The sequence below is a fragment of the Somniosus microcephalus genome, chromosome 24 (assembly GCF_052327205.1).
Source record: "Somniosus microcephalus isolate GS21.2 chromosome 24, FLI_Smic_1.0, whole genome shotgun sequence".
Classification (NCBI taxonomy): Eukaryota; Metazoa; Chordata; class Chondrichthyes; order Squaliformes; family Somniosidae; genus Somniosus; species Somniosus microcephalus.
In genome coordinates, this window is record NC_141010.1 from 43,885,394 (window position 1) to 43,898,244 (window position 12,851).

The 12,851-nt window shown below is 46.9% G+C and overlaps 1 protein-coding gene across 12 annotated transcripts in view; it reads right to left on the minus strand.

The window, feature by feature from the left end:
• Positions 1 to 238: 238 nt before the first annotated feature.
• LOC147101456 (supervillin-like) overlaps positions 239 to 12,851 on the minus strand; it is a 221,357-nt gene continuing 208,744 nt past the window's right edge. For all 12 annotated transcript variants that reach the window (XM_085966581.1, XM_085966587.1, XM_085966588.1 and 9 more), the window contains 2 exons: positions 11,551 to 11,709; positions 239 to 4,018 (listed from right to left, as the gene is read on the minus strand). In XM_085966581.1, the coding sequence (XP_085822707.1) occupies positions 3,932 to 4,018; positions 11,551 to 11,709 (246 nt within the window). In that variant the 3' untranslated portion in view covers positions 239 to 3,931. The remainder of the gene's footprint in view (positions 4,019 to 11,550; positions 11,710 to 12,851) is intronic.

Sequence of the window (12,851 nt, forward strand, 5' to 3'; positions counted from 1 at the left end):
TCTAGACTCAGAGATGAGGGCGGCACCACTGAGCTACAGCTAATAGTGAACCAAGGCTGATAAACAAGGTGAATGACTAGTTGAGCTGTTTTTGGTGGTGTTGGATCACCCAGGCTCACACTTGCCCCGATGATGCCTACCTGATCTGAACCGTACTTCACGAGCTGGAACCAGCCCAACTTTGATTACAGAAAACATGGCACTCACACAAATCGATTTACTCACATCCTTCACAAAATATCTCCATTCAGTTTTAATACAGCGCATATCATAATTGCACTAACAGTTGATATAGCCTTTAACAGCAAAACTTCCCAGGGACCCTGAAAAGCAGATTTAAAATTGTACATAGAAAAGAGATTTAAATATCACAATTTCAGGATCCAACATTTCCAAAAAAAAACTACGGCGAAACATTTCTTTGTGATAAACAGTGATGCACGGAGGGAATCCCAGCGTCTCAAGTTTGCTTCCTTTTAGCCTGCTTTCTGTGATCCTGCATGCAACACGCGCAGACAGATCACAAACAGGGGAATTAAAATACTTTCAGAAACCTCTGGAAGTGTACAAAGTTTATTTAAAAAAGTATAAACTTTAAAAGCTGCGTAAGTATAGTGCACAGGAGTGAGACAATAGACTGTGCTTTTATATTGCTTTTATGGCAGGTCAGTGCTGCTGGCTTCTGATTACTGAGAGACTGCACACGGTGTGTGCCGTTCCTCGCCAGGACTGAGGTGGTGCTTGCTTCTCACTCTTCACTGCATCACTAAGGCAGCTGGATAGAAAGGAACGACCGATTTGTCTTACATCAGCAAGGTGGGTCACTTTAAAGTCAGTGATTTCTTTGCCCAACAGTCGCAATTGAGACTTCCACATGAAGAGTGGTCACTTGGATGAGGGGCGGTTAGTGTCATGGAACTGGACTCCGGCAAGAGTCAGTGCTATCAGAGGACGGGGGAGAGCGGAGGAAGAAAAAAAACAGCTTCAGGAGAAAATATTATAGAAAACGGAGCTTCCTCTGAAATCAGCAAAGAGGTGATTGGCGCAATCCCTTGGAAGCACCATAGACACTAGAGGAGTGAGACGTTAGAAGGTGCTTTTATATTGGTTTCATGGTGTGTTAGTGTCGCTGCTTTATGGCACCTGTGTCTGGTGTAGTCCCAAAGTAAAGTTGTAAGATTTGCTGAAGCTGGCAGTCAGGAAGATCCTTTTTATTAAATTCTGGCCCAGAAATTCGGGTCTCCACGGGTGAGTACGCACTGGGTACTCACCTGTAGGCTGAATGGAAATGCCGGTTTTCTGCATGCACTGCGCATGCGCGGGAAACCGGCACTTCCGATCCTCTGAACGAAGAGGTTCAGAGGTCGAACGCGCGCGTAGGAGAGGCTGCGCATGCGCTTTGAACTTAGGTTTTTTTTGCAGGTTTTCCCGGGATCGTAAGCCTGCAGTATTTAGAAATGTAAAAAGCAGGCGTAAGGCCTGCTTTTTACAAGGTAAGTGGTCAATTAATTAAAATTAAAACATTTTTTCCACAGGTTTATTATTTTTAAATACTTTAAAGCAAGGTAAGTTTATTTTTACCCCCGTTAGAATATTAAATTATTTTTTTCAAAAATTTAAATTATTGTTTAAAATAGTTATTTAATGTAATTTATAGTTTATTTAAAAAGTGTGATTTAAAAAAAAAAATTATTTGAAGGTTTACTGCTATTTTGGGGCCGTAGTATTCATAAGTTTTGACAGGTCTTCCTGTCAATCTTATGAATGGGCTTTTCCCTCCTCTGATTGGCTGCCCATGGCTCACGTGATGCCAGGGGACGCATCGCACTAACTACGCCCCTGGGACACGCAAGCACTGCGTGCCGGCAGCTGGGCCAGGCCCCGGAGCGGAATTCCACGGGGCCCTACAGCTCAACTGCCAGCGTGCAAGGTAAGTGCAGGTCGGGGGCTTACACCCCCGGGAAGCCCCCGACCCGAATTTCTGGGCCACTCCAGATGACCGGTCGTAAAGCCGTCGCGGACTGGATTAACATATCACAAAACGTTCAACAGGGTTTGACTCTCTGTGCTCATTCAAACAGCAAATAAAGCCTGGAAGTTACTGTGAGCGTATGAACACTGAACACACACCCTAGCAAATGCATTTCTCTGCTATGTTAATGGAGATCTTAACCTGGTTATTTAAGATAGGTTAACACCTCTGTTAAGACAGCAGAGAGGAATATTAACAAATGTGTTAAGCACTCACACAATAACATCACCCACAGTAATCTCCGGCCTCAGCTGTTGGTTTCCTTAACACTGCTGATCAACTCAGCAGTTGAAAGTCACTGACTATCCTGGTGGGTCAGATGGTGGCACCTCTTGTAGGGGGTCGACCAGTTCTCAATGGGTTCATCAGCTCCCCCCTGGTGGGTGTGGGCCACAGCCAGGCACTGGCCTGTGCCCTTGGGAACCTGTCAACATTTCAAATGGCAACTTAAGGCTGGACAGCTTCCTGGCTAACCCTACAGTGCTTGCGAGACAGACTTCCCAGCATTTACAAAATATAATTAAAAAAATTAAAAACACTGACATAAACTTTACATCACAATGCATTGTTAATCTGAAGCAGAGAACCTCAAAGTCCACATGTAACCTCTGTACAAGTGCATCACCAGTAGGAGAGATTTTATTTTTTGCGGGGGGGGGGGGGGGTGGAAGAGATATACTATAAAAAACAAAAGAAAATGAGAAAAGGCCATTCAGCCCATCCTTCCACAGTACGTGCATAGACACCTCCATTATGGACTTCCCTCAGTTTCCAGGCTCTCTTCCCAATCCCCATGTGAATCAAACAGATCTGTTAAAACCTCTCTAACCCTCAATCCCCTTTCTCAACAGCTACTGATTCCATTTATTTTTTAATTAAAGGCAGCAATCGACCCAGAATTAACTTTTTTTTTTGCTAGTCTGTTCCACATCCACTATTTTGTGGGGGGTAAAGAATTTTCTTAATCTCTACTCTTGTTGTGGTTTATGCATTTTGTAATTTGATCCTCGAATTCTGTGTTCACTGTCCATGTTTCATAGCCCGCTTATCTCTGATTTATCCATGCCTCTCATTATTCTGGAGACCTGTACTGTGCCTCCTCTCAGCTCGCCACCCATGGGAATGAATGACCTCAGCCACCTGTATCTTCAGAATTTGGCTTCAAGCCATGGAACTGATAGACCAATCAGGTTAAAGAACACAGGTGCCAAAGACAATGTGCTGAGCCCAGTCAGTAGGGAGGGGCCCATCAGGCAATGAGCTGGGCCCAATAGAGTTAAATCACAGGGGGGGGAAAAAAATCAAAAAAAACATTCAAGGCACAAGGACCCCAGCATAGGATTGCCAACCCTGGTTGGACATATTTCTGGAGGCTTCATTGCATGACCTCCCACCCAGTCAAACAGCATTTCTCCCCCTCCATCTCCAATATCTTTATAACTGGAATACAAATGTGTTCAAATCAAATGATTAACAAAAACCCAGGTAATTGTTTATAATGTCCCTGTGAATTTTCTCCCTGGTCGCTCGCAGCAGTGTTCTGGAGATTAACCTTTCATTCCTGGAGGCTGCAGGGCAATCCTGGAGAGTTAGCAACTCTACCCCAAGCACTAGAGGAGCTGGCACTGGACGGGAAGGGAACGGTTTTAATGGGGCTCGCAACAGATCCACAGTCACAATCCGTCCACAAGGACCGCCCCCCCCCGACCCCGGCCCCGCCACCTTGTGCACTCGTACAGAGTTTAAGCACATGGAAGACATCTTTACTAAGACGCAACAATTTATGGATGAACCTCACTTCCCCCCCGCCCGCAGCCCCACCCTCCACCTGATGTAGTGAGCAGGGGTGGAATTGTAAACATTCCTGGGCAAGACTAGGCCGAAGGTTTTGCCGTCTCATCAGAACAGGCCTTTGGCTTTTTTCATTTTCACCTGCTTCCAGCTGGGAAGCCTGTAAAATTCCTCCCTCGACATTTGCACGATTTTCTGCAAAGGAAAAAAGACAAAAAAGATTTCAAATCAGAGATACGTAATGGCAAAGCGAGATAATAAAGAACAAAAGGAAAAACAAACTTGCATTAATGTCACGTCTCTCTGACACATCTCAAAGTATTTCATGTACAATGAATTGCTTTTGAGGGCTGTCACGTGGGACAATGTGTTGGAAATGTTGTGTATAGCAAGATCCCACAGGGAAGATGATTTTTACACGTATTTTTTTTAAATTTGTTTTTTGGGATGTGGGCGTCGCAGGCAAGGCCAGCATTTGTTGCCCATCAGTAGTTGCCCTTGAGAAGGTGGTGGTGAGCTGCCTTCTTGAACCACTGCACCCATGTGGTGAAGGTACTCCCTCAGTGCTGTTAGGGAGGGAGTTCCAGGATATTGACCCAGCGACGATGAAGGATCGGCAATATACTTCTAAGTCGGGATGGTGTGTGACTTGGAGGGGAACTTGGAGGTGGTGGTGTTCCCATGCACCTGCTGCCCTTGTCCTTCTAGGTGGAAGAGGTCGCGGGTTTGGGAGGTGCTGCCGAAGAAGCCTTGGCATGTTGCTGCAGTGCATCTTGTAGATGGTACACACTGCAGCCACGGTACGCTGGTGGTGGAGGGAGTGAATGTTTAAGGTGGTAGATGGGGTGCCAATCAAGCGGGCTGCTTTGTCCTGTATGGTGTCAAGCTTCTTGAGTGTTGTTGGAGCTGCACTCATCCAGGCAAGTGGAGAATATTCCGTCACACTCTTGACTTGTGCCTTGTAGATGGTAGAAAGGCTTTGGGGAGTCAGGAGGTGAGACACTCGCCGCAGAATACCCAGCCTCTGACCTGCTCTTGTTGCCACGTTATTTATGCGGCTGGTCCAGTTAAGTTTCTGGTCAATGGTGACCCCCAGGATGTTGATGGGAGATTCGGCGATGGTAATACCATTGAATGTCAAGGGAAGGTGTTTAGACTCTTGCTTGTTGGAGATAGTCATTGCCTGGCACTTGTGTGGCGCGAATGTTACCTACCACTTATCAGCCCAAGCCTGAATGTCGTTCAGGTCTTGTTGCATGTGGGCATGGACTGCTTCATTATCTGTGGAGTTCTGGATGGCACTGAACACTGTGCAGTCATCAGCGAACATCCCCATTTCTGACCTTATGTTGGAGGGACGGTCATTGATGAAGCAGCTGAAGATGGTTGGTCCTTGGGCACTGCCCTGAGGAACTCCTGCAGCGATGTCCTGGGGCTGTGATGATTGACCTTCAATCACCACAACCAATTCCTTTGTGCTAGGTATGACTCCAGCCAGTGGAGAGTTTTCCCCCCGATTCCCATTGACTTCAGTTTTACAAGGGCTCCTTGATGCCACACTCGGTCAAATGCTGCCTTGATGTCAAGGGCAGTCACTCTCACCTCACCTCTGGAATTCGGCTCCTTTGTCCATGTTTGGACCAAAGCTGTAATGAGGTCGGGAGCAGAGTGGTCTTGGCAGAACCCAAACTGAGCATCAGTAAGCAGGTTATTGGTGAGTAAGTGCCGCTTGATAGCACTGTTGATGACACCTTCCATCACTCTGCTGATGATTGAGAGTAGACTAATGGGGCAGTAATTGGTCGGATTGAATTTGTTCTGCTTTTTGTGGACTGGACATACCTGGGCAGTTTTCCACATTGTCGGATAGATGCCAGTGTTGTATCTGTACTGGAACAGCTTGGCTAGAGGCGCGGCTAGTTCTAGAGCACAAGTCTTCAGCACAACATGATGCTGGGATGTTGTCGGGGCCCATAGCCTTTGCTGTATCCAGTGCGCTCAGCCGTTTCTTGATATCATGTGGAGTGAATCGAATTGGCTGAAGACTGGCTTCTGTGATGGTGGGGGCCTCAGGAGGATGCCGATATGGATCATCCACTCGGCACTTCTGGCTGAAGATGGTTGCAAACACTTCAGCCTTGTCTTTTGCACTCACGTGCTGGGCTCCACCATCATTGAGGATGGGGATATTCATGGAGCCTCCTCCTCCCGTTAGTTATTTAATGGTCCACCACCATTCACGACTGGATGTGGCAGGACTGCAGAGCTTTGATCTGATCCATTGATTCTGGGATCACTTAGCCCTGTCTATAACATGCTGCTTCCACTTTTTAGCATGCATGTAGTCCTGTGTTGCAGCTTTCCCAGGTTGGCACCTCATTTTTAGGTACGCCTGGTGCTGCTCCTGGCATGCTATTCTACACTCCTTATTGACCCAGGGTTGGTCCCCTGGCTTGATGGTAATGGTAGAGTGAGGGATATGCTGGGCCATGAGGTTACAGATTGTGGTGGAATACAATTCTGCTGCTGCTGATGCCCCACAGTGCCTCATGGATGCCCAGTTTTGAGCTGCTAAATCTGTTCTGAATCTATCCCATTTAAAACGGTGGTAGTGCCACACAACACAATGGAGGGTGTCCTCAGTGTAAAGACGGGACTTCGTCTCCACAATGACTGTGCGGTGGTCACTGCTACCAATACTGTCATGGACAGATGCATCTGCGACAGGTAGATTGGTGAGAACGAGGTCAAGTAGGTTTTTCCCTCGTGTTGGTTCTCTCACCACCTGTCGCAGGCCCAGTCTGGCAGTTATGTCCTTCAGGACTCTGCCAGCTCAGTCAGTAGTGGTGCTACCGAGCCACTCTTGGTGACGGACATTGAAGTCCCCCACCCAGAGTACATTCTGTACTCTTGCTACCCTCAGTGCTTCTTCCAAGTGGTGTTCAACATGGAGGAGAACTGATTCATCAGCTGAGGGAGGGCGGTAATCAGCAGGAGGTTTCCTTGCCCATGCTTGACCTGATGCCATGAGACTTCATGGGGTCCGGAATCAATGTTGACGACTCCAAGAGCCACTCCCTCCCGACTGTATACCACTGTGCCGCCACCCTTGGTGGGTCTGTCCTGCCGGTGGGACAGGACATACCCAAGGATGGTGATGGAGGGATCTGGGACATTGGCTGAAAGTTATGATTCTGTGAGTATGACTATGTCAGGCTGCTGCTTGACTAGTCTGTGGGACAGCTCTCCCAATTTTGGCACAATTCCCTAGATGTTGGTGAGGAGGACTTTGCAGGGTCAACTGGGCTGGGTGTGCCGTTGCCATGTCCGTAGCCGGTGCCGAGGTTGATGCTGGGTCGTCCACCCGGTTTCATCTTTTTATTGTTTTTCGTAGCGGTTTGTTACAACTGAGTGGCTTGCTAGGCCATTTCAGAGAGCAGTTAAGAGTCAACCACATTGCTGTGGGTCTGGAGTCACATATAGGCCAGACCGGGTAAGGACGGCAGATTTCCTTCCCGAAAGGACATTAGTGAACCAGATCGGTTTTTACGACAATCCGATAGTTTAATGGTCACCATTACCAATACTAGCTTTTTATTCCAGATCATGCACAGGTGGCTTGCAAGGTAACTGCCGGGATAAAATGATTTTTAATTCCAGATTTTATTTAATTACCGGAATTTAAATTCCCCAGCTGTCGGAATCATTAGTCTTTGGATCATTAGTCTAGGCCTCTGGATTACTAGCCCAGTGACATTACAGGAAACTTTTTTTTATCCGGCACCGATGGGACCGACGTGGTGCCGGTTCATCAAAAATCCCGGATAACCGAAAGCTATAGTAAAAGATACGGAGCTGAGAGCTCCGTATAAAGCAACAAACCCTGTTGCTTAGCAACAGGTTCAGAACAATGGCCACAAGTTCCAAGCGTCTCTGTAGCTTAGCAACAGCTGCAGCCACACCCTTGCACAGCAACAGATCGATGGAAGGCAAGTAAAATATGAAGTAAAACTTACCTGAACCTACTCTTGCATTTTGCCGGTTAACCGAGATTTCCGATTATTTAGGTGCCGGTAAATCGAAAGTGTCCTGTACCACTACACTATCGTTATCACTACGCTATGAAATTGCCTTTGTTACATTCTTACAGTATATTAGATTTAATGAAGAACTGCTAGTCTGTGCCATCACTGCACCAAGTAAGAAGTTTTAAGAAAAAAAATCATGCTATTATATATCGCCTTCTCATGTCTTTCTGTAACACATTTCACAGTCCCACAAACAGCAATGAGATTAATGACCAGTTTATCTGTTTCTGGGCTTGTTTGAGGGGAGACGGTTAGTCAGGACACCAGAAGTTCTTCAAACACTGCCAAGAGATAGTCCACATCTAGCTTTGGTTTAACATTTTGATTGGCAAAAGAATCAGAGGGGAGAATTTTTTTTCACAAAGCGATATCATCTGGAATGCACTGCCTGAAAAAGTGGTGGAAGTAGATTCAATAGTAACATTCAAAAGGGAACTAGAGATAGACTTGAAACGGAAACATTTGCAGGGCTATGGGGAAAAGGCGGAGGAGTGGGACTAATTAGATAGCTCTTTCAAAGAGCCGGCACCAGCACGATGGGCTGAATGGCCTCCCTCTGTGTTGTATGATACAATGATCCTGTCCCATCTGAAGGACAGGAATGCCCTCACTGCCTCAGTACTGCACTGGAGGGTTAGCCAAGGAGTGGGGTGCGAATTTGTCAACAATAATTAGGGGAACTGCTAAAGTTGTAATGCTGCATAACATCAAGTACAGATGGGGTGGCAAATGTAAGTACTTGTGCCAGATCAATGGAACCCTCTCACCTGCTTAAAAGAACAGTCCAAAAAGTCACACTGAACTAGCAAACAGCAGAGAAACCCACTAAATAACCCTGAGGCAAAGGAGATTTGAACTTTCTCCCCATCGCTCTTGAAGGTATTGACTCCTAGTTGCAGTATGGCCCCATGGACACCCATTGCCCTCTTGTACCTCACCTAAGTTGCCGTTATTCACCTGTGAACCGAGACAGTTGAGTGTGGTAAGGCTATTCAACAGTGGAGGCATCACAGTCACATCTCATAGAGTCATAGAGTTTTACAGCACAGAAAGAGGCCCTTCGGCCCATCGTGTCTGCGCCGCCCATCCATCCCTGTCCAGTCTAATCCCATTTTCCAGCATTTGGTCCATAGCCTTGTATGCAATGGCATTTCAAGTGCTCATCCAAATGCTTCTTGAATGTTGTGAGGGTTCCTGCCTCTACCACCCTTTCAGGCATTGAGTTCCACATTCCAACCACCCTCTGGGTGAAAAAGTTCCTCCTCAAATCCCCTCTAAATCTCCTGCCCCTTACCCTGAATCTATGCCCCCTTGTTATTGACCCCCCTACTAAGGGGAAAAGTTCCTCTTTGTCTACCCTATCTATGCCCCTCATCATTTTGTACACCTCAATCAGGTCCCCCCTCAGCCTTCTTTGCTCCAAGGAAAACAACCCCAGCCTGTCCAGCCTCTCTTCATAGCTGAGGCGCTCCATCCCAGGTAACATCCTGGTGAATCTTCTCTGCACCCTCTCCAAAGCAATCACATCCTTCCTATAGTGAGGCGACCAGAACTGCACACAGTACTCCAGCTGTGGCCTCACCAGCGTTTTGTACAGTTCCATCATAACCTCCCTGCTCTTATATTCTATGCCTCGGCTAATGAAGGCAAGTATCCCATATGCCTTTTTAACCACCTTATCTACCTGTTCCGCTGCCTTCAGGGATCTATGTACATGTACACCAAGGTCCCTCTGACCCTCTGTACTTCCTAGGGTCCTACCACTCATTGTGTATTCCCTTGCCTTATTTGTCCGTCCAAAATGCATCACCTCGCACTTTTCAGGGTTAAATTCCATTTGCCACTTTTCCGCCCATCTGACCAACCCGTTTATATCGTCCTGTAGCCTGAGGCTTTCCTCCTCACAATTTACCACCCCACCAATTTTCGTGTCATCTGCGAACTTACTGATCATACCTTTTACATTCTCATCCAAATCATTTATGTAGATCACAAACAACAAGGGACCCAGCACCGATCCCTGAGGTACCCCACTGGACACAGGCTTCCAGTCACAAAAGCAACCTTCGACCATCACCCTCTGCCTCCTACCACTCAGCCAGTTTAGGATCCAACGCGCCAAGGCACCCTGGATCCCATGGGCTCTTACCTTCTTGACCAGTCTCCTATGCGGGACTTTGTCAAAAGCTTTACTGAAGTCCATGTAAACCACATCCACAGCATTTCCCTCATCCACCCCCCTAGTCACCCCCTCGAAAAATTCAATCAGATTTGTCAGACATGATTTACCCTTGACAAAGCCATGCTGACTATCCCCGATTAATCCTTGCCTCTCCAAGTGGAGACTAATTTTGTCCCTCAGAATTTTTTCCAATAATTTCCCTACCACAGATGTTAGGCTCACTGGCCTGTAATTCCCTGGTTTATCCCTGCTACCCTTCTTGAATAATGGTACTACGTTAGCTGTTCTCCAGTCCTCTGGTACATCCCCTGTGGCCAGAGAGGTTCTGAAAATTTGTGTCAGAGCCCCTGCAATCTCCTCCTTTGCCTCCCACAGCAGCCTGGGATACATCTCGTCTGGGCCTGGGGATTTATCCACTTTTTGGCCTGCTAAAACCGCTAGCACCTCCTCCCTCTCGATGCTAATATGTTCAAGTATGTCACAGCCCCCTTGCCCGATTTCTATGTCTGCATCGTCTTTCTCCATAGTGAACACAGATGCAAAAAATTCATTTAAAACCCCGCCTACATCATCTGGCTCTACACACAGATTGCCACTTTGGTCCCTAATGGGCCCTACCCTTTCCCTGGTTATCCTCTTGCCCTTAATATACTTATAAAACATCTTAGGATTTTCCTTTATTTTGCTCGCCAGTGTTATTTCATGGCCCCTCCTCGCCCTCCTAATTTCTTTTTTAAGTATGCCCCTGCATTTTTTATACTCCTCTAGGGCTTCTTCCGTCTTTAGTCTTTTGTAACTGCCAAAAGCCCCCCTTTTATTTCTAATGCATTTTTGTATATCCCTTGTCATCCAAGGTTCCCTTTGCTTGTTGGTCCCACCCTTGACCTTTACAGGAACATGTTGGCGTTGTACTCTCTCTATTTCCCTTCTGAAAGTCTCCCACTGTTTTGATGCGGATTTTCCTATAAGTAGCTGCTCCCAGTCCAATTTGGCCAGATCCTGCCTTATCATATTAAAATCGGCCTTCCCCCAATTTAGAACCCTTATTTCCGGGCCGTCTTTGTCTTTTTCCATGACCACCTTAAATCTCACCGAATTGTGGTCACTGTCGCCAAAATGCTCTCCTACTGACACTTCCACCACTTGCCCGGCTACATTCCCCAGAATTAGGTCCAGTACCGCCCCCTCTCTTGTAGGACTTTCTACATGTTGGCTCAAAAAGCTCTCCTGGATGCACTTTAAGAATTCTGCACCCTCTAAGCCTTGATCTCATTGTTCACAGGTTTACTGAATTTGATAAATGCTGGGTTTGAATGCCAACACCTGGAGTCTCTGCGTTAGTCCCTCAAACTCAAGGTTCGTTCTGAAGAACAATTTCTGCCCAGCTAACCTCAGAACCGCCATGTACTTTCACGGGAGTAATTCACGATATCGGACAAGGGGGGGGGGGGGGTTACCTGAAAATCTTCATCAGAGAGGTAGGTTTCCAGTCTGTGCGGGTCAACCCCCTCCGGTAGGGGTCTGAACATAATCTCCTCCAGTGAGTACTGTGTCTTACACAGTCTTGATAAAGCATCCTGAACCAGGAGCACTCGGTTCGCGATATCCTGCCGCACCTGAGCCGCAAAAAGAATACGCCGGTGAAGAAAGTTACACTTAATGCCAAACGTGCCAAACACCATTGTGTAAATCACAGGTAGACAGACAGATAGGGGCAGATCTTGACTTTGTGCGGTAGTGTAAGACGGATGATAGTGAATTAGCCCATTTTTCATCTCTCCCCATTTATTCTTATTGAAATCAATGGAAATAAAAAGAGATGTAAAACGTGCTGCCGACTCGCTATAGCCCGTTTTACACTATCGCACAAAGTCAAGAGCTACCCCATTTGGAACTCAGTAGCGATAATTTTACGTAACTCCATTCAACAGTTAAGATTGTAAACGGAGTTAAAAGCCCGATAGGATCACATTGGAGCACAAGGGAATTACATCCTAACACAGCGGTTATACGCCAGGTGTCAGCTTGAGGCAGCTACTTGCCGATAGTGATGTGGCACTGAGTTATACTGCGGTCTCCCCCATTGCTCCCGGGTCAGGCAAGTACAGCATTACAACAACAACAACAACATCCTTGCATTTATATAACGCCTTCAACATAGTAAAACGTTCCATGGCGCTTCACAGCAGCGCAATCAGACAAAATTTGACACTGGAGATATTAGAGCAGGTAAGGTAGGTTTTAAAGGACGAGAGAGAGGTAGCGAGGTTCATGGAGGGAAGTCCAGAGACCCGAGAGGGGAGAAATGAAAGGAGGCATGACAACAGGAGAGAGGGGCCTGAGTTGTGGAGTGAAGAAAAGACAAAGGGGAATGGAGTGATGGGCGGGTCCGGAGCGGATGAACAAACTCACAGGCGAATGGACACAGGGAGACTCCGGTTACATAGGCAAAAACTGGATTCTGCATTTAAAGTTTCAGTTACGTTGTGCACAGTTCCACTCACTGGACCTGCGTTTTAGTCATATTTAAAAATCTTTTTAAAAATTTGTTTATGGGATGTGGGCGTCACTGGCAAGGCCAGCATTTATTGCCCATCCCTAATTGTCCCGGAGAAGGTGGTGGTGAGCCGCCTTCTTGAACCGCTGCAGTCCGTGTGGTGAAGGTACTCCCACAGTGCTGTTAGGGAAGGAGTGCCAGGATTTTGACCCAGTGACGATGAAGGATCGGCGATATACTTCTAAGTCAGGATGGTGTGTG